Source organism: Anser anser (genome assembly GCF_964211835.1).
Source record: "Anser anser genome assembly, chromosome: Z".
In the NCBI taxonomy this organism is placed as follows: Eukaryota; Metazoa; Chordata; class Aves; order Anseriformes; family Anatidae; genus Anser; species Anser anser.
In genome coordinates, this window is record NC_139723.1 from 7,575,361 (window position 1) to 7,596,208 (window position 20,848).

Genomic DNA, 20,848 nt, shown 5'->3' on the forward strand with positions numbered 1-20,848 from the left:
AATAATAGCTGGTTGCTGTGAGATCCCAAGCACCTTCTGAGAAGGAGAAAGTTATCAAAAAATTCAGAAATGTATGGCAGACAGGCTTCCTGAAGGAGGGTATATGGTTCAGCGTTGTACTTCTGCTTTTCCTTGCACAAAAGGAGGTGTACTTGGCAAAACCTGAGTCATCTAACAAGCAGCATTTAAATAAGTCTGATGTAATGTTGATTGCAATCAAAATTGCTAGAGAGCAAGCCTGCCATCTACTAAATTTTGTTGGTTCTGTTTTCTTTTTTTTTTTTTTCTTTTCTTGTAAAATGATCCATAATCATAGTCTGTCTACTTCTTGGGTTGCAAACTGATGAAATATTTATTTTCTGGGTAACAAGGGCAACAGTTTTCAGAAAGAGCAACCCAATTCTTAACAAGGATGTTTTTAGGACAAATGGTATATTACTAATTTCTTCTTTTTAAGTAAAACTCCAAAAGTACTTTGAAAAGGCACATATTGTTTGGAAGGGGTGAAATTCACTCACACTAACATGTTGAAAAGTTGGAATTTGTCCTACCTACAGACTAGATTATTGGCAAACCACAGTCCCCCTACTTTGACTTTTAGAGGGTCTGATGAATGACATCCCCTTTAGTCAATTTTACTCACAACACTTATAGATAGTCATAGACAATTTTGGGAAGGGACAGAAGGAGTGATTTGACAAAATTCTGCTCTGCAGATTAAAGCACACACTCCTGAACATAACCAGTCCTTATTCCTTCATGCAGGTTCTTTGAGGTCCACTAGGACTACTTCCACATAGAATCACAGAATATCCCGAGTTGGAAGGGACCCATAAGGATCATCAAGTCCAACTCCTGGCACCGCACAGGTCTGCCCAAAATTTTAGACCATGTGACTAAGTGCACAGTCCAATCTCTTAAATTCAGACAGGCTTGGTGCAGTGACTACTTCACTGGGGAGCCTGTTCCAGTGTGTGACCACCCTCTCGGTGAAGAACCTCTTCCTGGATGTCCAGCCTAAACTTCCCCTCCCTCAGCTTCACACCATTCCCACAGGTCCTGTCACTGGTGATAACAGAGAATAGGTCATCTGCCTCTCCACTCCCCCTCGCGAGGAAGTTGTAGACTGCGATGAGGTCCCCCCTCAGCCTCCTCTTCTCCAGGCTGAACAGGCCCAGTGACCTCAGCCGCTCCTCATACGTCTTACCCTCTAGGCCCTTCACCATCTTCGTCGCTCTCCTGCCTTCATCGCCACATGCAAAGTTTTGCAACATCTAACTCCCAAGCAATAAAGAACAACAAAAAATAATAATTTAAAATCTTGCAGGTAAGAATGTGTGAGAACAGTCAGAGCACAACATTACACCAGATGTCAGGATTTGTTCTTAGGCAGTAAGGTTCGCTCATAAATGAGCCTTCAAAGCCTGAGTTGGAAAGATCTGTGGCTGCAGTTTGCTCATCATCCACAAAAATAGGGACAGTACACGATGCACATTTGAAGCACTTGTGACTGATAAAACAAGTCACAGGACTGAGACCCCTACAAATTCTATTTTCTTAGTTAAAGACCAACTCAATACAAGTCGCCTTTACTCCTTAATGCCAATAGTACCATTTGCAACCAAAGGAACTTCATCAGAGAGGCATCCAGGGAAATTCTTGAGTAGTCCAGCCTCCTTATGCTGCTGAGAAGGCTGCAAGTCTCCAGATGTTTAGCTGGGAAGACACACTCTAATCGCTTAGATGTGACCCACCTTCCAATAGAATCAGTGTCCTCTTGCATCAGGAACAGTCCTGTGATGGAAGGGATCTTGAAGGACAGAAACAAGGTGATGGGTTCCTCTGCTAATAGACACAGTTAGCTGGTCTGTGATATTTGAAAGGCCTACACAGCAGCTGACATTGCACATCATGATATGCATGGAAACGTTATCTGGAGGTGTAGGGGAATTGGAGCTGTAAGTAGTCATCACTAATGGCAGAAGGAAATGTAGGAGGGATGTTCTGCAGGAGGCTGGGCAGATGAGGCCAGGACCACCGTGGTAACGTAAGAAGCATGGTCAGTTCCATGAAGGCCTAAGAGACCTGCAGGGATCTACAACTATAATGCAGAGGTAAGATGATGTTATAGGGAAGAGAAGCTCGGCTTTACTAGAAGCTGGTGAACCTTCTGGGACAAATGGCACCTGTTCAAGAAGTGGCTGCACCATAATAGTAGAGCCAGGCTGCTAGTATAGAAGATGGAAGAGGTTACAATGCAATAGTTAACCCCAAAGACAAAGGAAAGCTGACGGGCATGGAGGAGGTCTGGATTAGATTGATGCAGTCTACTATGTGGATGTGGCAAATATTGACATGTCTCTGAAAACACCAGGAGGAACAGAAGCGGCAGTAAGAAAGGCAATTTAGAGCAGTGCCGGTTGGCCAACACATTAAACATTACGTGAGTAATTATAACTACTTTAGAAGCCTAAAATATATGGCGTGGCAAAACGTCTTGAATCCAGCGATAGCCCCCGGTTCACTGGCATCTCAGAGACCTGAAAAAGGCCTGGCTTGTATGCAGTCTGTAAATAGCCTCTCTTACTGCCATCACTGGAAGTAGAGCATCAGGCTAGATGACAATCATGTATCTGGTCAAGTACATTTCTTCAGTTCTCATGTTCATTGACTTTACACAGAAGAAACCAGGGTGCAATCAGGCATTGAATTACGTATTCCACAGTCCCAGGCTAATCGTGGATATGGTGTGTCACTCCACATAAATACAACAGTACCCAGGCTGAAATCTTACCTTAAAATTTTGCCTTTATCTGCCAATGTTACTTTAAGACATTTGTTTTAGTTTGGATTTCCTCTATTATTATTTTCAAAGTCATACTGATAAAACAAATTTTAAAGACTGATGTGCACCGCAAGAACTGAAACAAAACATAGATTAAATGCTTTTCAGGGTTAGAGTGGTGAGTGTACTGAAAATTATAACTAAAAAAAAGCTTACGTTCATAGCAGTAGGCATCAAACTTGCTATCTGGGTAAGGAAAGCCTGTTTGGTTCTCATAGCGATACAGGGTTCTCACCCCAAGTAAACCTCCACCACACTGGGGCCTAGCCACCGAGGCAGGGTAACGAACACTTCCATCCGCCAGCCAGCCATAGTCACACTGGTCAAAGCCATTCCTCCAGGCAACATACAGGTTCCCAACAGAAGCAAGGACACCGTCTCGTTTCCGACACAGCTCTTTAGCTTCCTCGAAGGTGAGCTTCTCAGGAACGGAAACATGAACAACTTCGTCTAGAGGAAGAAGAAAAAGATAACAAAGACTGAGTATCAAATTCTACGATCAAGTCAGCTTAGCTCCCCTCTTCCTGTCCTGTAAGTTTGCTTTCAAATTTTGCTTGATCAGTTTTTTGCTTACCCTTTTATTCAAAAAAGCAGATATTCAGAAAATCAAAAGTCTCAGATTTCAATATGAAAATGTGCCTACCTCAAAGCACAATCATTTTTATACAAACATTACGCAATGAGCTACATTGTGGTTGGAGATGGGGTCCCTCCCCCAGTCTCTAGGCAGAGGTAACAGGAGCCTGGAAGTTCCTCTGTGGCCTCTGTTGGAGTAGACTTTGTGACTCAACTGCGCTGATTAAATCCAGTCCAACAGAATTTACTTTCTCATTAAAACAAATCCCTTACATCTGCAAGACTTTTACCTGACCTTTTTAGTCGTCACTAGAATCTCACTTGAGACACACACACAAAGCAAATGCTCTTCACTGCTGCTGCACAGCAGCTTTGAATGTTGCATTTACATCAGTCTTGACCTTGCCCCACAGGGAACACAGGTGAGGGAATGCACTAGGCAAGCTGTGTGCACAAAGCCCTTTTTGTGTGAAAAGCTGAATTAATCTAGACTGCCCCTAGTATAATTTAGTTTCCATGGAACAGTAATTTGAAAATAATAACTTCTCAGTTGGAAACTGAAACAAAACAAATAGCATGTCAAGTATTTTACTTCAAAGTCAAATTGCCATTATGCAGTTGGATCTGTTGCCTCGTTCATCCAAACACTATAAATGAAATCAAGGGTCTGATGTCTGTGTCCTGGGAATGAAGTAGTAAGCTGACTCCTTTCTAGCTTTTGTTCAGGCTTCAGACCTAAAATCAATGTGTTCAGCTGTAGAAACAGAGCAAATTCAAAATATTTGTTACCAGACGGTACTTCTCTTCCCCATCCCTTGTATGGTGGACCAGAACACAATGGAGAGCACTGCTAATTCATACTGGACATGCAATCTGCCATACCTCAGCAGTGGTCTCAAGGTAACCTAGCAAAAGGCAGACAGACTACATCACCCCAAGCACTTTCATTCACATCAATATTACGCTTGTTTCGGGCTTGAAAGGAATGCAAGTGTGAAAGGAGGCAACATGCCAATTTTCTTTTTCCTCCTAGGTAAAAACTCTGATTTGTTATTACAGCTGTAATATCAATTCCACCATGTAAGTTTCTTTATACATGCTGTAGAGAGTGTCCAACTTAGAGGTAAAGTACTGTAGCTACTGAGGGACAGAGCACATCTATAAGGCACACTTTAAGATAAGGAAAGTGAAGAATCATTCACCTCTCAGAAGTGCCAGAGTGCTTCATTCAGCTCTCCAGACCATAAAGACAATGCACTTTTTTATTAAATACTTCTGCAGAAGACAGCTTTTTCTGCATCAAGGGGCAGATCTGGTATTATGGCCAATAAAGAAAGGTGGATGCAGCTATCCCACAACACTATCCCCATGGCAAGTACCATGCAACAGTGGAGCACAGAGAGACCCCTCTAAAGCAGCCCCTTCTGTTCTGAGGACCCTTCAGCCATGCAACAGTTATGGTGTATATGGAAATTAATAGTTAAAATTGTTGCAATTAAAAAGCAGATAATATCAATCCAGGTAGACAGTAAAATAAGATAAGGGAAATAACATATTTTATAGGTTTTCTCCCAACAAATATGATGCATCAAAAATAAAATAACATCAAAAAATCCCACAGCGTTCTTTCTGGGAGAAACTTACTGAAGACAAAGGAAAACAGTTAACAGTGTAAGATTAAAAACAAGGAAATTTTCCATCAACTAATCCGGATCACTGCCTCCAAATTAAGCTTGTGCATAACATAATTGAAGTTGCGGATTTTTATTCCTCTGAGATGATACCTGCAATCTGTTAAAGCAAGGAAACGTAGCGAGCAGTTTTGTCTTGCTATGAGATTTCAAAACACAGGGTTCAAACTGTACTTTTTTAGAGTATTTTGCAGAGAACTTACCCATCCAAATTGCACAAGAAGATTTTTATACAGAAATATACCTTGAATTTGCCTTGGAATGTGCTTGTTTATGCAATACTGATAGTAGAGCAATTTTAAAAGAGGGGTGGCATGTCTTTCTTTATACTCAATCTATTCTACTGAAGCATCAGCTATTTATTTTGTTCATCTCTTGAAGTTGGCTGCTCTCATGCAGACACCATCTTTGTCAAAGGGTGTTCTACCAGAAAAACTAAATGATTAAAACACCCACATGTTTAAGAAAATATACAGTCTAACCAGAACAGTCCAGCAAGTAAAGTCCAAAGTCTTTTTTTTTTTTTTTCTTTGCCACTCATTTGGTATTTTAAAAATAAAAAAGTGAGGATAAATTCACAAGGAATGCAAAAAGGTACCAGAGCGATCAGTAAACTGCTTTTATTGCCAGTCCATCATATACCAAGTAAATATTCATGTATTTCAGGAACGTTGATGACAAAATAAAGGGTAGAAATGTGTTAAAACATAGCAGCTTGCAGTTGTTCTGGTTAAAGAGTGGTATGCTATGATTCCAGAATTCCTATTTAAAAGCAATCCACTGAAGTGCAAAAGTCAGACTCCCAATAGCAGGAATTTATCCTAGGAGATATGACTCTGCAATTTGGCTGTCCAGTATGAAAACAAAATAAATTTCTACACGTTTGTTTGAGTGTGCACTTAATATGTGTGATAATTGTTGGCACAAAATGTAAAAAATAAAATAAAATAAAGTATGGGTTTAATAAAGGCCCTTCAATGTAAATTTTCTGCAATCTTCTTCCAAAACCACATTACAAAAAAAAAATATATTAAAAAAAGGTTTATGTTTACTGTCAAGCACTTGAGAAGAAAGAAGCTCTCAAGATGCTTCATCAACTGGATACCATCAATTTCATTTGCAGCAGCCCAAAAATATGTGATGAGCAAGTCTACACAATCTTTCCTGCACATCTCACCTTGAGCAGACTATGGTCTCTGCATGCATGCACACTGCATGCACAGCAGACAGCACTTCAGGAATATACTCGCCCAGAGAGTACAGATGCAATTTGTCAGAACCTACTGTTTGTGTACACCAGTGCAATCACTTGGAATGTAGAGGGACGTAAAAGGTTTGTATTTCCTAAAACCAGCCTTATGCAACTGCAGCTCATACAGAATTCCCCCATCCATATGATGAGATATGTTGCTATCCAAGTCACCTTTCTGACATGATTAGTGTCCCACAGCAGTGTGGAAATTCAGTTCATAGTATGTAAAAAGAGTGCTGGTCCTAATTCTCTGAACAGGCATTTAATCCACGTAGCCTGTAAAAATAACTCCTGTTTTTGGCAGCACAATGGGGTCCATATTTAGCAAGAGGATTGCTCCTATCAGTCTTTTAGAGTGTCTTTATGATGGTATCTGAAAGCACCTCCATTCCTCAGCCAAAACACTAGGAGAGTACCCCAGAGAAACTCAAAGAAATGTTGATAAACAAATGGTATAGCCACAAACACCAGAGCAGGGCAGATTTTTTTTTTTTTTTTTTAATGTTAAAATCTATCTGCAATGTTTTTATATCTGTAGTCCACTCCAAGGAACTTAGCAGTGCTATGCAGGCAAACCCCAGGGCTTAGACCAGCAGATGGAGAGGAATTAGACCTACAGTTCCAGGGGGCAAAATGGAGACCATGACAATGTTTAGACTGCAGACGATAAAGTAACGTGTATTATTCCTGGTCACTGTTTAATTTCAAGTTTCAGGTCAATTGCCCAGTCGTGGTGGTCAGAGTAGTTGAAGAACCCCCAGGACTTTCCAGTTACATGGGTTTGTTTTGCCTGGTTAAAAAGGACACCTGACATGTCTTTTTCCCCTCTTTCCTTCTCCCCTCTCTTTCAAATACATCAAGCTAGATGAAGAAGCCAGCTTTTTCCCTTGAAGACAAAAGCTGATTCAGCCCTAAGGAAAAAAACTTAAGATCCAAAGACTTATCAGCTAGTTTTATAACAATCTTCATTCCTTTGAAGGTTATTTCACTTATTCTCTCTCATCAAGAGACATCTCACTGAGCTGGGCATGTTTGTAGGTGTGAATTTCATGAATCACACATCTTAAAAGCAAGCACAGAAATAAGGGCAGGCTAGAACCATAGCCAGGGGTCAATACACAACATGTATTGACTAGGGCAAAAGTAATGAATCTAGCTGTAGCCCTCCAGCACAGACCTCACCAGTAATTTCTTTTCCCATAGATGAAACCGCAATTAAGGGATTGGTGTGTTGCTACTTCCTAGAGGAGCTTTTTGAGCCTGGCTATGTGGCAATCTTTCCCCAGAGCACAGCATCATCCCCTCAGCTTCACATGCCATCATGCAGTGTGCCAGGATCAACCAAATGAGGTACAAGTTCCTGACACCTGGCAGCTGAAGGTATCACTTGCAAGTGATTTTACACCTGACATGACAGAGATTTTAAAGATGTTTGAAGGATTCTACGAAACTACACAGACATTTAAGAGAGAATATGTGAGTTTCTCACTGAATGCTTTTACAGATCTGGTAACACACCAGCTGGTGTTGATGGTGGCTGGTCAACCACCTATGAAATGTCCTCCTTATTAGCCAACCCATCTGGAGAAATGACCAGAAAACCCTTGCATTTATTCCCCCTTTTCACCCATTTTAATCTCCCTGAGTAACAAGACCCTTCATTATTACTGTCCAAACTGGCACTCAGCAACACAAGGAAGAAGTGCTCTCACGTGGTTGGGTGCTCAGATTCTACAACCTCCACCGCTTTCAGTGTTGCCTAAACAAAGGCATAAAGAAAAATCAAGGGAATCCAGATGGATATTAAATTCACAGAACACTAATTACCCACAAGAATTTCCATTTTCTCCTTATTTCTTTCTATCTTTGGCCAGAAGGCCCTTGCAAAAAGGCAGCTGCAGTCACCAACAGGACTATCAGACTGCTTGTGTACCAGGGAAGAAGAAATACTGCCCGCATCAATCCCACCTGTACACACATACATGGAGACATCGTAGACCACTACCCTTGTCTTGCTTACTCTGGAAAAAAATGCACATATATACCTGGGCCAAGATGGACCTGAAAAGTTTTATCTGTCTTCACCACAGGCAGTGTCCTCAGAGGCTACATACAGTTAACTTGTTTATTAATCTAGCTCATGCCTCAGCCTTCCTCTCCCAAGCTGCACAGACAAGATTTGTTGTCTCAACTGCACTTCTATTCCTCTGTCCTGCTGCTGTTAAGGGCTGCTTCTCCGACACACCAGGCTGGCAAAGAGGTATCCTTAACAAAGTCACAGATTATAGTGAAATGCTCTTTAGGAAAGGAAAACCAGGAAAACCACTTTGGATGTCCAGCTTCATTCAACTGTATTCTTTAGAGACAACAGACAGAGCTGTGCTGCTTTGAACATTTTGGCACACAGACCTGAGCAGCTAGGTTCAGCTTTAAAGCAGAAGACTAGACAAGTTGAAGAAGTCTTTTTCTCTCACACGTTAGAACAAGTTAGTCGATTCCTTTTGATACACATCAGTAACAATTTAGCTTTCCTGATTGTCTTGGGTCTCTTTTATGCAAAACTATATGCTGAACAGGAATCCATTGCACTTGACAGGTCTGGAAGGCTACGCTTCTCCCACAGGCTTACCCTCAAGCATGATGAGTAGCTTGGCAACTGCTATACCCTTAGATAGCTCTGCTGTAGTTGCAAAGTGTCACTGTGTAATACAAAGGGGAAAATTTAACTTTTTTTTTTTTTAATTTTTTTTTCTTTTGTGCTTCACTCTCACAAAAAGCATTGAGAAGTCATGATTTTTGGAATTCCCTAAAGACAAGTTTTGTCATATTCTGAGCTCAAATACCACCTTGTGCATAAAAAAGCACCATGGCATTATTTCCTGTTCAGTCTCCTCTAACTGGGATCCAGTGGAAGCCAATGCAAAAACTGTGACCCTATCAAAAGCCAAGAACTGAGAAGAAAAGACCATTTTCTGCGTGTGCTTTTTTAAAAATTTCATTGTTGCTCTGGAATCAGAATGGGCTCTCGAGAAGATCTTTAGCTGCCCAAAACACAAAAGACACTTCACACCTGAAGCTGTATTTTAGACTATGACTTTTTAAATTGTTATTGTTCTCACACAAATTTCCATGACAATAGCAAAAATGCATGAGACTAAGCGGAAAGTATTTACAGGACATCTGGTTTTGTTTTTTGATTTTTTCGTTTTCTTCCCCACACTCACTGGGGGGCTGAAAATGGTGTATGGAAATAAGACTTTATAATCTTCCCAACAGCTAATCCAAAATAACTTTCTTAGCATGACTCCCCATCTGCATATTATATATATGCTTATTAGACATATATGGCTTCTAACTGGCTTTGGCCAGAAGATGATGCTGCATGGAGTAGTTTGTGCTTTGGCTCTGCAGCATGCTCTCACGGCTCCTCACTTCATCAGTGGGCTTTGGCAAGCAGATTTCACTTTGTCTCCATTTCTGACATCACAGCAGTGTCAAATGAATCATATACACCCTTATCTGAAGACAGAACCTCCATCCTCATCAACCACTTCCTTTCAAGGGAGTATCCTGCAGAAGACACTGGTGCAGACACTTTTCAGTTGGAGGTGTGAGGAGAACCTCAGACTTATATCCAAATATTTGGAGCTGAATTGCTTTAGATTAAGCTCTTTATTAATAAATCACCTCCTGCATTTAAAGGTATTCTAAATGTTTTTTAACACTTAGTACAATGAAATATGCAACGAAATATAATGAATGTAGAATCAGTTTGTAGTAAGAGCCTATGCCCAGTACTTATTTAATGATATATTGACTCTACATTCTTATTTTTATCATTAGGAGCTCAGAAATTTAAAATCCTTCCCAGAAGTATTCTCCCATGTTTTTTAGCAAAACTCAAAATATTTTACACATAATTGTGCAGTCTATAATTTCTGTGGCTTTTCTCAGAGCAAGGAAATGGCAATACTTAGCCTAGACAACTGGTTTTAATTTAAGCTAATTTTTTATGTTTCAAGGAGAAATCCATGTCTCTGGCTAACTTTGTGATTTCATGTGGCCAGAAAGGAAGAAAACTGAAATGGTGTTGCTCCTACAAATCCTCAGTGTAACTACCCAAATAAGTACTGTAAATTCAATACACATTAATGCTGTGTATTGAGAGTATTCTTACCACCATTTATGGCCTTCTGGGGTAACAATATCTCTAATACTGGCCAACAGACCATTAACTGTTCAATGACTTCCATGATGACATCTTATTATGGCCCAAATTTTGATATCATTAATCAAACACCATCTTATTCCATGAATAGTCATCCCACTGACATGAGCTCTCCAAATAAGGACTTATTTATCACAAGTAAGTCTATTAGATTTGGCATAGAATACAACAGACAATGCAGATATGAACTTTCAAATTACCATGGGAAAAAAAAAAATCATGTCTAAGCACAGCTCTACAATATGCTAAGTGGGCTCCATCAAACAAGGAGTGACCAGCAGGTTGAGGGAGGTGATTGTCCCTCTCTACTTTGCCCTGGTGAGTCCCCACTTGGAGTGCTGCGTCCAGGTCTGGGATCCCCAACAAAAGAAGAATGCGGGTCTGTTAGAGTGGGTTCAGTGGAGGGCCACAAAGATGATCAGAGGGCTGGAGCACCTCTCCTAAGAAGAAAGGCTGAGAGAGATGGGGATCTTCAGCCTGGAGAAGAGAATTGCAGCTTTTCAGTGCTTACAGGGGGCTTGTAAAAAAGATGGAGAGTGACTTTTTCCATGGGCAAACAATGAAAGGACAAGGAATGGTTTTAAACTAAAAGAGGGGAGATTTAGATTAGAGGCTGAGAGGAAATTCTTCACTCAGAGGGTGGTGAGGCACTGGAACAGGTTGTGCCCAGAGAGGTTGTGGATGCCCCACCCCTAGAGAAGTTCAAGTCCAGGTTGGACGAGGCCTGGGCAATTTAGTGGGTGGCATTCCTGCCCATGGCATGAGGTTGGAACTAGATGGTCTTTAAGGTCCCTTCCAACCCAAGCTTTCCTTTGATTCTGTGATTCTAAGTACCCGTAGTTATTAATGAACTGCTGACAGTACAAGAGAAGGATTACACTTTGCAGAATCAGCCTTGGTTGGGTGAACAGGGAAATCATAAATTTGACAGAAACTTAAGTCTTGAACTGCTAAGTCTTCTACCAATGGATGAGTGTGCTACAATACAACAGAAAAAACACAGGAGCTATTTTTATGCGATGTTCACTTTCTAATAACTTCTGTTGACTTTTTATCTGTCTTCTGTGGATGAGTGGTTGCAAAGTGTAATCCCACTGATGTTATGTAACTTCAAACAAGTTCTGCATTTAAAATTATCATTTGTTCCTACAAAGACTGTTTCCGCTATATAGACAAAGCCATCTTGGCTCCACAGCTCTTTCTTAAAAAGAAAGTCTGGCTCAGAGGTGCAGGTTTAAGTGAAGGCAGTGGAAAAAAAAAAACTATCCTGCATTATACCATGACATGGTACTGTTTCTTTCTAACACTGCATCTGTTCCTCTTCATCCAAAGAGAATAAATTAACTCCCTTGCATGTCAGTATAACATGCCTACAGCATATATCAATAAAACTAGGACTCCTTATGACTTCTGGAAATTATTTTCTGATTTGAGTTCATTGAAAACTTCTGCACAAAGAGCCATAAAAGAGAAAGAGAGAAAGAGAGAAAGAGAGAAAGAGAGAAAGAGAGAAAGAGAGAAAGAGAGAAAGAGAGAAAGAGAGAGAGAGAGAGAGAGAGAGAGAGAGAGAGAGAAGGAAGGGAAGGGAAGGGAAGGGAAGGGAAGGGAAGGGAAGGGAAGGGAAGGGAAGGGAAGGGAAGGGAAGGGAAGGGAAGGGAAGGGAAGGGAAGGGAAGGGAAGGGAAGGGAAGGGAAGGGAAGGGAAGGGAAGGGAAGGGAAGGGAAGGGAAGGGAAGGGAAGGGAAGGGAAGGGAAGGGAAGGGAAGGGAAGGGAAGGGAAGGGAAGGGAAGGGAAGGGAAGGGAAGGGAAGGGAAGGGAAGGGAAGGGAAGGGAAGGGAAGGGAAGGGAAGGGAAGGGAAGGGAAGGGAAGGGAAGGGAAGGGAAGGGAAGGGAAGGGAAGGGAAGGGAAGGGAAGGGAAGGGAAGGGAAGGGAAGGGAAGGGAAGGGAAGGGAAGGGAAGGGAAGGGAAGGGAAGGGAAGGGAAGGGAAGGAAGGGAAGGGAAGGGAAGGGAAGGGAAGGGAAGGGAAGGGAAGGGAAGGGAAGGGAAGGGAAGGGAAGGGAAGGGAAGGGAAGGGAAGGGAAGGGAAGGGAAGGGAAGGGAAGGGAAGGGAAGGGAAGGGAAGGGAAGGGAAGGGAAGGGAAGGGAAGGGAAGGGAAGGGAAGGGAAGGGAAGGGAAGGGAAGGGAAGGGAAGGGAAGGGAAGGGAAGGGAAGGGAAGGGAAGGGAAGGGAAGGGAAGGGAAGGGAAGGGAAGGGAAGGGAAGGGAAGGGAAGGGAAGGGAAGGGAAGGGAAGGGAAGGGAAGGGAAGGGAAGGGAAGGGAAGGGAAGGGAAAGGAAAGGAAAGGAAAGGAAAGGAAAGGAAAGGAAAGGAAAGGAAAGGAAAGGAAAGGAAAGGAAAGGAAAGGAAAGGAAAGGAAAGGAAAGGAAAGGAAAGGAAAGGAAAGGAAAGGAAAGGAAAGGAAAGGAAAGGGAGAAAGAAAAAGGAAGAGAGAAAGAAAAAGGAAGAGAGAAAGAAAAAGGAAGAGAGAAAGAAAAAGGAAGGAAGGAAGGAAGGAAGGAAGGAAGGAAGGAAGGAAGGAAGGAAGGAAGGAAGGAAGGAAGGAAGGAAGGAAGGAAGGAAGGAAGGAAGGAAGGAAGGAAGGAAGGAAGGAAGGAAGGAAGGAAGGAAAAGAAAGAAAAAGGAAAGATATATTTGGTTAGCTCTTGCAATAATCCAGCATTAAAACTGACCGACAGAAGCAACAAAATCCCTTTGCAGTGGGCTGAGGTTGTACAGCTAAGTGGCAACTATCTCTTCCACCAGTCACCTCTCCACATAAAGGGCTTTACTGTTACACAGAGAGCTTAAGGATAAGCTTAAGGATGAGCACATAAGAAATTATGTGCTCGGTGTTGGCCTGACTCTACTTTCTTGAAGTCATTGGTAAAACTGTAATTGATTTAGAAGAAATTCTCCCCTCTACTCAGATTCACCTTATTACCACAGTAAAGTGCTTCTAGTAGCAATACCATTATCCATGGACATAACCAACATAACCCAGCAAGTGAGACAGTTCCATGACCATTTGGTCCTCATGGGAGACTTCAACTTCCCTGATACCTGTTGGAGGGACAACACAGCAGGGCAGAAGCAATCCAGGAGGTTCCTGGAGTATGCTGATGACAAATTCCTTCTCCAAGTGGTAGAGGAGTAAACGAGGAGAGGTGCTATGCTGGACCTCATTCTCACCAACAAGCAAGGGCTGGTGTGGAATGTGAATCTCAAGGGCATATTTGGTTACAGGGACTATGAAATGGTGGAATTCAAGACTCTTAGGGCAGCAAGGAGGGCACACAGTAAGCTCACTACCCTGGACTTTGTGAGAGCAGACTTTGGTCTCTTCAGCAATCTGCTTGATAGAGTGTCATGGGGTAAAGCCCTAGAGGGAACAGATGTCCAATAAAGCTGGATAATATTCAAGGATCACCTTCTACAAACTCAGGAGTAATGCATCCCAACAAAGAGGAAGTCAGGAAAAAATGGAGGAGGCCCACAATGGATGAAGAAAGAGCTCCTGGCCAAACTCAAACACAAAAAATGAAGCCTACAGACTATGGAAGCAAATGAAGATATCCTAGGAGGATACAAAGAAATCATCTGAGCAGCCAGGGATCAGGTTAGGAAAGCTAAAGCCCATTTAGAACTAAGTCTGGCCAGGGACATCAAGAGCAATAAGAAAGGCTTCTATAAGTACATCAGTGATAAAAGGAAGACCAAGGAAAATGTGGGCCCTGTACAGACAGGAACAGGAAAACTGGTTATCTGCAATATTAAAAAAGATGACATACTCAACGATACTTTTGCTTCAGTCTTCACCAGCAAGTGCTCTAGCCGTAGTTCCCAAGTCACAGAAGGCAAACGCAGGGACTGGGAGAATGAAGAACCTCCCAAGGCTGGAGAAGATCAGGTTCAAGACCGTCTAAGAAAACTGAATGTGCACAAGTCCTCAGGACATGCATCCAAGGGTCCTGAAGGAACAAGTGGATGAAGTTGCTAACACATTATCCATCATATTTAAGAAGTTGTGGCAGGACGGTGACATTCCCACTGACTGGAAAAGGGGGACATTACCCCCATATTTAAAAAAGGAAACCCTGGGGAAGTAAAGGCTGGTCATTATCTCCTCTGTCCCTATAGAGATCATGGAGTAGATCCTCCTGGAAACTATGCAAAGGCACGTGGAAAATAAGGAGGTGATTGGTGACAGCCAACATGACTTCACTAAGGGCAGATCGTGCCTGACAAATCTGGTGGCCTTCTACCACAGGGTTATAGTGTTGATTGATATGGGCAGAGCAACTGATGTCATCTACCTGGACTTGTGCAAAGCATTTGACACTGTCCCACACAACATCCTTGTCTCTAAATTAGAGACATGGATATGACAGATGGACCACTCAGTGGATAAGGAATTGGCTGGATGGTTGCACTCAAAGAACTGCAATTGATGTCCACGTGGAGACCAGAGATGAGTGGTGTTCCTCAAGTGCTGGTATTGGGACTGGTATTAATTAACACATTTATCAGTGACATGGACAGTGGGCTTGAATGCACCCACAGCAGGTTTGCCGATGACACCAAGCTGTGTGGTGTGGTCGACATGCTGGAGGGAAGGGATGCCATCCAGAGGGACCTGGGCAGACCTGAGAGATGGGCCTGTGCGAACCTCATGGAGTTCAACAAGGCCACAAGAAAGGTCCTGCACCTGGGCCGGGGCAATCCCAAACACAAACACAGGCTGGGCTGAAAATGGATTGAGAGCAGTTCTGAAGAGCAGGATCTGGGGGTATTGGGTGACAAGAAGCTCAATATGAGCCAGAAGTGTGCGTTTGCAGCTCAGAAAGCCAACTGTACCCTGGGCTGCACCCTTTACTCTGCTCTTGTGAGACCTCACCTGGAGTGCTGTGTTAAACTCTGGGGCCCCCAGCACAAGAAAGACATGGACCTGTTAGAGGGGGTCCAGATGAGGGACACGAGGATGATTAGAGGACTGGAGCACCTCTCCTATGCTGAGGGAGTTAGGGTTGTCCAGTTCAAAGAAGAGAAGGCTCCAGAAGGACCTTATAGGAGTCTACCAGTACCTAAAGGGGACCTACCAGAATGCTGAAGAGGGAGCTGAAGAGGAGCCCCATCCCTGGAAGTGCCCAAGGCCAGGCTGGATGGGGCTTTGGGCAACCTGGTCTAGTGTCCCTGCCCATGGCAGGAGGGTTGGAACTAAGCGATCTTTAAGGTCCCTTCCAACCCAAACCATTCTGTGATTCTATGAACTACACATGCAGCCATCATTTATCACACTTCTATCTCACACCCTCTTCAGAGTAAAAAGAGGTGTACAATATGTACCAGTGTAAGATGGAGTGTTCTTTTCTTAGTTTGGCAGAAAAGATTCTGGAATATTTTTATAAATATGTACTCTGAGAATATTTAGATAAAAGCTAGGTCAAACAAACTTTGCGTTTCGTTAGGACCATAGTTAAACTCGCTGGCATCTTTGCCTCTTGCAGAATTTCATTCTGAGCCTGTATCCATCTCTGTGAACAGGTTGTTACCCTCCAATGTGCTTTGCAATTGTGTTGGAGAACTTTGTTGGATCAAGTGTTCAACTGCAGTCTTCAAGTCAGAGCAGTTTTTAAAAATCTTGTCCCAGGCTCTGAAGCACCTTTAAGACAAAGGCTAAAACTGCATTTGCTTTAAACAGTTTTCCACAGGAAGCTACAGCGCAAGGAAGAAGGTAAAATGACCATACTTATTGTTACTTGGTTTGATAGATCAAACCCCCTGGTATTCTTAAATTTCAGCCTTTTCATACATGCTAAGAGATTCACATCCAAGACATTTTTTTTTAATTTTTTTTTCTTTAAATCTCGGTGAGAACATTTGACTTTGAGAAACTGCTGGCTCAAATGCATCCAGGATGAGCTTCTCCATATTATCATACTTCTTTGTACTTAAGAGGGAAAGGAAGATTGTTTTTTGAAAAACATATTGTTTCTTCATCCCAGGTCAAAATTGGATTTTGTAATATAGGAAACACATAAATTGAATTTATAAGCCTTGATTCAAGAGTTGATTCAGAATTCACCTCCATCAAGGTTTTACAGGGAATGAATGTTATGAATTGTATGTGTTCATGTATGCTGTTCACTGACAGATACAGATGGAGCATAAGTAAAATTAAGACAATACTAAGCACTAACAAAATTCCTTTGGTTAATTTTCAGTTTCTAAGCTTGTATGTTTTTATAGTCTTTGCAAGACTTGTATTGCATTTTTATTTTTTATTTTTTTGGGAAATCTTTAAAGTAAACACAGTTTGGGCAGATCCTCAGCTACTAAATATACGAGAAAAATGCTTACTGATATTAGTGACTAAAGTCTCTAAAAGACATCATCATCAGAAAACTTTGCATGATCTAATTTATTTCTACTCTAATACAGAATACAAATGAACACTGAGCACCTTAATTTTGCATTTGTACATATACAAAGGCAGGCTTGTTCAGAACCATAGTTGACTGTATTGTTCCAATGACTTCAAGAACACTAAACCAAATGTATATCAGTCAAGCAGCAGCTCAAAAAGCCTATAATTAGTAACTGCAAGTATTTTTTAGAAAGGAACAGTGAAACTAGTATGGAATAAAAATCTCTCAAGACAGTAGCAGTATGACATATTCAGTCTGTTGCAGTGAATGGAAAATATACTTTGGTCCTGGTTGCAATGTATTTTTGTACCAGAGTGAAGTTCCCATGCACATAACCAGCACAAAGCCAAAAAAAATAGGCTACAGAACAGGAAAGGATATTGCTACGCTTATATTTTAAGTATATATATTTAACTTGTCACTGTAATGTCTAAGCATAAGAATATCTGGTATTTGGAATATATCTATAGGCCCACTGAAAGGATATGGTTAATTTCACTTCAGAAGGGAGACTATAAGAAATAAGTATAATATCAGAACTGTAATATGAAGATTTGAGCATGCTAGAACAGCCAAATCACAGAGAAATTTATCATACTTTTCTTTTTGCCATCCAACTCTTTGCAGAATTAATATGGATCATAGAATCTAACCATGGACCATGAGTTACTGTAGGGTTCACACCATGATCCATGGTTTGTAGTTACCATGTGGCAGGATCGTAATCCCTCTGCTGCATTAGAGCCGTTTAATGTGCAGCTTTGGCAAAGTCTACGATCATACTATTGAATTGCAAATAATTTCACTAAAGATGCCTATTCCTCAATGAAAAGTTCTTGATTGTTTCTTTTTGATGCTGAGATGCCCCTTTTCCAAAGAGATGTTATTAAACTTGGATTGCAATTAAATATATTTCTAATTTTATGTTCTGGACATCTAAAAACCTTAATTACATACCTTATGTACTATAATACAGTTACTGGCACATGTATTTTATCCATCTTTATATATATATAAGACATATATAGTTTCTCAAACATTTAATGCATTTCTTAGAAAATCCTTTTATAACATTGAAAAAAAAAAGATGTTTCAACAGCAACTTTTGTGAGATCTACTGTCACTAACTATAGCAGCTTTAAACTTGACTTTCACTTTGTATACTCCACATTCGCTTTTAATTAAGGCCTGCTATACCACAAAATATAGGTTCACTTCATTCAGCAATTCTCTTCAGATTCAAAACAGTCAAACTGCATTGTACACAGAATTTCTTATTTATTTGCCCTTCCACATTAGAATCCCAAGTCACTTTGAATTTTGTCATGTAGAATTAATATGGACCTATCTTACCTTTCATGTGTTCCACATAGCAATACACATCATAAGTTTCATTAGGAAAACGACGCCCATATGTTCTGACTCCTTTTTTTCCCATTTTGTCTCCAAAACAGCCAATTCTTGGATGTCTAATTGGATACCTGAAATGCAGCATGTTCATATTTATTATTATGGCAAGTCAGCACATTAAGTCTGTACAGGCTAAGCATATTAATTTGGAGAAGCACTCTCAAGGGGCCTTTTAAATATCTCACCTAACAGTCTGGTCAGACAACCAGCCAGCATCACATTGTTCAAATCCATCTTCGTAGGCTGCTTTCAGTTGCTCTGGGCTTGCTATGACAGCACCATTGTCCAGACAAGTCTGCTGAGCTTGTGTAAAATTCAGAGTGTACCTGCTGGTTGCTGCACGATAGTGAAATACAACACCTGAAAAGATAACAAGCTCAGATTAGTGACACATCTTACATCACTTCTGCAATCATCATTATATTCTAACTTTACCTGTATATTGTTACAATGCTGAAAACAGATGGGTACAATTAAAACACCAGAAGGCTACGAGATATTCCGTCATATAAATGATGTCTCCCCCTCTAGTGGCTGCTACCAGTAATTATATGACACCCTATGTTAAAACAGTTGGAACTATACTCAGAGTACGCAGAAGAAGTAATGAAACCATGTAAGTATTTTCACTGGTGTGTTACAGAAAATGATGATCAAAAGGAAGACCATACACTAAGTACATCCATGGCACCACACAGTCACCGTGACTGGTCAGCCAACTGCACTGTAGGCATGACACGTATGCTATGGGTGCTACCTGATGCGTTGGCTTATTGGCCCATCCACTTGCGAGCCAAACTGTGTTACTAGGCAAGACTAAGCACATCTAGTCATCAGAAAAAGCAGGATTAAAACCAGACTTTCCTAAGCAGCCAGCTGCAGTAGCTGCATGCAGAAATGCCAAGAAGGAACAGTGCATCCCTTGAGGTCTGATAGCTGCAGTGAGGCACATGGCCAACAGTGACACCAAAAAATTTGTGCTTCTGATACTGTTTTGATCATTGGTTATGGCCCCGATGTCTGTTCCTGTGCTTTCAAAGCTTACTACAAATGTGACATTTATAAACATGTCTGTTAGTCAATTCTTCATAACTAGGTTTTCCTGCACACAGTGCAAGTGAAACAGACAAAACAAAGCTTGCTTTTATTTGGGGCCTTTCTGGTTCTGGAAAGAATCTAGACAATTTCCAAAGTTGCTTGAACATGTCAGATGTTTGGAGAGGCGGAGGTAGAGTTAAGATGGTTTTGGTTAAGATGGGTTCTGTTGAGGAGACACATTCTGTTTTCTATATACATATAATTCCCACTGAATTTGGTAACAGCTGTGCATGCACACCTAAAACAACCTATAAAGGGTGCCAACTGTGAGGTGGCAGAAAACACATAGTCCATCTGGCAAAATCACTTTCCTCTCTATCGCTAGTATCTCTTACAGTTTAGCATCAAAAGGATGCCTCCTGATGATGGCTGAAAAATAACTTTTAACCTCATTTGTTTCACTCTTAAAATATTCAGAAGCATTATAACATCATAAACCACTACACAGAATGTCTACAAAACAGGAAAATAAATCTTTATTTCATTTTTCCAATCATTTTATTTAAGTATTTCATGATGAGGAAATAACATACTGTAATATGGTCCAGAAAAATGGAGGCATTGTGGCAATAATGAATTTAATGACAAGTTTTTGTTATTAGAGCATTGTTGAAGGATGGAAGAAGTCTGTTAATTTACTACTTAGTAGTAATATGGGTAACTTAGTAAAGCGGTAATTCAAGAGGTTCCAGTGTATTTAGATTTTTTTTATTTTTATTTTTTATTTTTTCTCTTACGGACCAAGTCAGTAAAATTGTGCCATTATCAGAGGTCTGAATATGGCCAATATGTAGAAAATACACATTTTTCTTCATATCATGTTTTGCTTAGAAAGTTTCTCAAATGAAAATAGAACACATTTCACAGACAGGGAAGGCAAACCTCAATCATCAGACACCAATTTTCATCAAAGCTACTAGCAGAGAAACAGGAAACGGAAGAGGAAACATTGTGAACCCCCCCGATTTCATTATTCAGTATGGACCCACACACCAGCTGCAGCCACTAGCTGGAACTTCACAGACCACTACAGTCCCTATAAAATGTCTTTTCAGATCTGCTGACAGAATCCATAATGCATAGTGTTTCTTCCAAGCGATGATGTAATTTCAGCTTCAAATGAACCCAAGTGTCGAACTGGCAAAGGCAGCAAGTGAAGAACACATCTTGAAAAATTAGGGCTATGTTTATATTCATAAATTAAATATTCCAGGTGCCCACTATTCCATCATCAAGACAGTTAAGCGGTTAGACTAGCTCAGTGCATTACTTGGCCCAGGCA

The 20,848-nt window shown here is 41.1% G+C and overlaps 1 protein-coding gene across 3 annotated transcripts in view; it reads right to left on the reverse strand.

Annotated features, from left to right (window-relative positions):
- VCAN (versican) overlaps positions 1-20,848 on the reverse strand; it is a 117,813-nt gene that overhangs the window by 71,879 nt on the left and 25,086 nt on the right. For all 3 annotated transcript variants that reach the window (XM_083817571.1, XM_083817569.1, XM_083817570.1), the window contains 3 exons: positions 18,654-18,828; positions 18,412-18,539; positions 3,002-3,295 (listed from right to left, as the gene is read on the reverse strand). In XM_083817571.1, the coding sequence (XP_083673697.1) occupies positions 3,002-3,295; positions 18,412-18,539; positions 18,654-18,828 (597 nt within the window). The remainder of the gene's footprint in view (positions 1-3,001; positions 3,296-18,411; positions 18,540-18,653; positions 18,829-20,848) is intronic.